General features: G+C 37.2%; 1 protein-coding gene across 2 annotated transcripts; it reads left to right on the top strand.

Moving 5' to 3' along the window:
• Positions 118–2469, top strand: LOC104719588. Of its 2 annotated transcripts, none has more exons than XM_010437532.2 (2): positions 118–1766; positions 2262–2469. In XM_010437532.2, the coding sequence occupies exon 1, from the start codon at positions 219–221 to the stop codon at positions 1746–1748; it is 1530 nt and encodes a 509-aa protein (XP_010435834.1). In that variant the 5' UTR covers positions 118–218; the 3' UTR covers positions 1749–1766; positions 2262–2469. The 2 variants fall into 2 exon arrangements, with proteins under 2 accessions (XP_010435834.1, XP_010435833.1); XM_010437531.2 differs by lacking the exon at positions 2262–2469 and adding an exon at positions 1857–2145 and having other exon boundaries at positions 119–1766.

The following is a 4497-nucleotide window of genomic DNA, read 5'->3' as shown; positions in this document are numbered from 1 at the left end:
TCTTTGCTTTTCATTGCTAATAACAAACAAAAGAGTTTAGTTGTTGGCATCTTGTGGTGGATTGGATCAAAATATTGTTGCTTCCTAGCTCGTTTATCTTATGACATTTCCTATTTTTAGTCTGAGTTTTCTTATGGTTTAAGGTTTTGGGTTTTTATTTAGTTTTCTGTTAGGAAGTTCTTGTGTTAAATCTCTTCACTGATCTGTTTTTTTCTTTGATGGACGAAGATGCTGTTGTGTTAACATTTGGAACGCCTGAAGTGATGAATAAGGAAGAAGACGGTTGTAGCCCGAGAGGAGACTCTACAGGGAAGGCAATGGCTTCAAAGCCTAAAGAGAAAAAGATCCCTCATTACCTCAGAGTATCAACAGGTTCGTGTCATGATTTGTGCAAGTACGGGAAGAGACAGGTACCTGTGGAGAAACCATGGCGTTCAACTACTAAAAAGATCTTTAAGAAAGATCTTGATTATGATTTGAATGAAACTTTGAAGCCGGGGCCTTCTAAAATGAAGAAGAAGGTGATGGAAGTCGATAGAAACAAGGTTACTGATGATTCTTCTGAGGTAATTAAAAGAGAGGTTGTGAAGTATCAAGTGAGTGGTGGGATGAAGAAGCCAGAGGTATTGATAATACCATCTGGTGTTGATGAAACTCCAGTGAAGCAGATGAAGAAGAAAACAACATTAAGTTCCAAACTTAAACCTTCACCAGATTCAGGATCTCGTTCATCTGGAAATGTTGATGCCCTGAAGCCGAAGATCTTGAAGAAATCTTATTCAGCACTAGCAACGTCGAAATCTAAAGTAAACAATGAAAATGTTGTTGCTTTACCAGTTCTGAAACCCAAAATGGGGGCTAAAAGTGGAAAGAAAGACGAAGATACAACGATAAAGAAGGATACAGTCTCCTCTAGAGTTGTTTCAAAGAAGGCTCCGGTGACTCCAAGACCAAGAGCTTCGCTTTCTCCAAGAATATCAGTAAGACTAGCCGGGAATTCAAGTTTGAGAAAGAGTCAGAGCTTAAAGGCTTCATCTTCCTCTTCTTCTCGACAAAATCAGAAACCAAGACCCGTGAATCGTTCTGATGAATCTGATAAGCAGTTAGATGATTATCCAGTCGAGGAGAAAACATTGCATGTTGTTGAAATGGAAACAACTGACAATGTTGTCTCTGAAACTGATCAGAATCAGCAGAGCTTTGTTGAAGCGTTTCTTCCTCCTCTTCCACCGACTCAATCAACTCCAAATGATGATGAGTGTACTGTTTCAGAAACAGAGGAGTATGAATACACTTCAGGAAGCAACGAGGCTGAGACTGTAGACGAAGAGATTGAAATGCCCAATGGAGAGAAGAAACCAAGAGCGGCTAAAAAGGAGGGTGATTCTGCAGACGAAGCTGCTAGGAAGTTACGTTTCCGTAGAGGAAAAGTTGTGGATGCTGATGCTGTGGGTGAGAGTGCAAGGAAGCTCAAGTTTAGAAAAGGAAGAGGTCTCGGGGAAGACAAAGCGCAAGATGCACAAGTAAGGAGAAGCTTTAAGAAGAGGGAAGATATCAAAGAAGAAGAAGTCGATGAGAATGGTGAAAAGGTTGTGTTGAGGCATCAAGATGTTCAGGAGAAAGATGCACAGGGACTGTTCAACAATGTCATTGAAGAAACAGCTAGTAAGCTCGTTGAAGCTCGAAAAAGCAAAGTTAAAGCTTTGGTTGGTGCTTTCGAAACCGTCATTTCTCTTCAAGAATCTTGAAACCTCCTGCTAACTCTGGTATGTGCATTGAGCATGAGCAAAGCTGAACCATTGAATCTTTATTTCTAGTAGTAGTTGATTTGGTTTTGGTTTTGTGTTGGTCTGCAGAAACTAATATAGATTTGAGCTGGTTTGAATCGTTTCGGTCTGCTGAACTTTAAGAAGATTGATGCTTCCATAGTTCATACAAAGTTAAAAGATATGTCTCAGCCAAACTTTGATATTAGTGCTTTGTGAATAATACTTGACGGGATTGGGGTTTGTGTTTGGTTTTGGTTATTGTAGACCGGTTTATTGGTTTTTCTTATATATAATTTATTTTGGATGTTTCCCGTTTGTAATTCAGTTTGTATAGAAAAATTCTAGTATGTTTTTTCGTACATTTGTTGTTGCTTTATGTCTTCTTGTTGCCAGAGCCGAGAAGCACTTCTGCATGTTTTCTTTGCTGCACTAACCATATTTTCTGGTTTTGCATAACCTGAACAAATGGATGGCCAACCTGAAAATGTCAAGTTATCTTAAAACCAAACAAAGCAGTCGTCGTCACACAAGTGTGTCATTGTTACGGAGTGTCAACACACAAAATCTTCCTCGGCAATAGGTTTGATGTTCTTGGATCTTACAACCGAAGAAGGAGAATCGTCTTCTAGAAGCTCATCTTAACTAAGGCCATCATTAATGGGAGAACACCAAGGGTGTTCTTAGCCCAAAAAAAATTTATAAAAATAATGAATAGTGGCTTAGAACACTTTTTTTAGTTCTTGATGTAGAACTGATCTAAGCCCAGTTCTTATTTGACGTGGCTTCATGTGATTGGACGAGATTTTATGGAAAAAAAAAATATTTCATTTATATAAGGAAGCAATTTAAATGTTAATTTATAAGTTTTTATAATTGTAATATGTTTAAGAATATTATATTAATTTATAAGTATACAATTGCTTTTATATAAGTAAGCAATTTAAATGTTAATTTATAAGTTTTTATAATTGTAATAGGTTTAAGAATATTATATTAATTTATAAGTATATAATTGCTTTTATATAAGTAAGCAATATAAATGTTATTTTATAAGTTTTTATAATTGTAATATGTTTATGAATATTATTTCACTATATCTTTATTCTAAGAACACCATAATTAGTTCTCCCATTTTTTTTACCTATGATCTTAACAACTGATCTAGCATTATTTTCACTATATATTTAATCTAAAAACACAAAAAAAAGTTCTCCCATTAATGATGCCGTAATGGTTCCAAAACAAGAACTAGGAAATACAAGCTTAAACCACGGAAGGAAAAACATGTGGTTTCAAACAAATCCTAAGTGTCTTGAATTACGACTTCCAAATGCGCTATATTTTTCTTTTCTGTTTCACACTGATATATAGAGTTAATCTAAATACAAGACAAAATCTATTAACCCAAGTTCGTACGTCATATTCTAAGATCAAACATGAGTGTAGTTGGATCAAGATTGACTTTGACGAGATTTTTTAATACATTCTTCCAGTTTGAGCCTAACAAACATGTTAATTTTTTTAATTTTGAGGAAACTAACATAGTCACATCTCATCCCTCGAGATTGACATGCCGAATTTGTTCGGAATATTGATCATGTACTTAATATAAATTAAATAAAAGATCCAATACCTAATAGAAATTAAATAAAAGATCTAAAATATTGTTGGAAATTAAATGGTAGAATCTAATCTTTCAAAACACATGTAATTGAACCTATAAGTCAACGCCATCGTCGACGCCACCGCCTTCAACAACTAAATCAGATGGAGACAGAACTCCTCTCGAGGTATGATCAAGCTAACTCCAGGAAAGACGTTGTTCTTTGGAAGGGTAGGAATGATAATTTTCACTCGAAGTTCTCCACAAAAGAAACTTAGCTTCAGACTCGATCGGTGGCGGTAGAAGTTTCATGGCACCGTTGTGTTTGGTTCACTCACTCCACACCCAAACACGCTTTCTGCACGTGGTTGGCTCTCCGCAACAGGCTTCCCACTGGAGACAGAATTGCACAATGGTCCATGGTTGCTCCTGGTAATTATGTCCTCTGCAATAATGCCACTGAAACTCGCGATCACCTGTTTTTTTCATGCAGTTTTTGCTCGGAGATTTGGCAAGCCATCGTTAAAAACGTCTACAAGAATCGCTACTCAACCAACTGGAACTCTATAGTCACCTCTGCTTGTACCAACTGGAGGGATCGCACAACTGGTTACTTAGCCTGCTCCGTCTTGCAAACGACGATCTACACAATTTGGCAGGAGAGAAACGGGAGGAAGCATGGTGAGACTCCGAATCCTCCCTCGCGACTCATCCACATTATCGACAAGCATTTGAGGAACCAACTTCTCGCTATTGGTTACTTGGGGGATCGACGTTATGAAAATGGTTTGCTCACTTGGCTAGAGACTATATGTTAGTGTAGAAGAGACAAGAGACACATCATTTTTAACGAGGTTCAGCAAATGTCTACGTCCTCAAACTTTGTTGCAAATACTTCTTAAGCACAATTACAGTTATTGCTCAATATTGGACTTATACAAACCTAAGATCTTCTCTTAGCTTGTTCCCAATCTATTTCCAACCCACTAAGAGATCCCTAAGATCAACACCAATGATCTACATCTATGACTCTCAATTAGAAACAAAACCCTCACCCTTTTCTCCCCAAAGATGCCAAAAGGATTACAAGATTTTTCCTCTCTTTTTCACGTTCTAGAGGGCTAA

Source organism: Camelina sativa, chromosome 10, assembly GCF_000633955.1.
Source record: "Camelina sativa cultivar DH55 chromosome 10, Cs, whole genome shotgun sequence".
In the NCBI taxonomy this organism is placed as follows: domain Eukaryota; kingdom Viridiplantae; phylum Streptophyta; class Magnoliopsida; order Brassicales; family Brassicaceae; genus Camelina; species Camelina sativa.
Note: the sequence above shows the minus strand (reverse complement) of the source record. Positions and strands in the feature narration are given on the sequence as shown.

Coding starts and splice junctions, on each gene's coding strand:
- LOC104719588 (XM_010437532.2), top strand. CDS start 219: ATGGACGAAGATGCTGTTGTGTTAACATTTGGAACGCCTGAAGTGATG.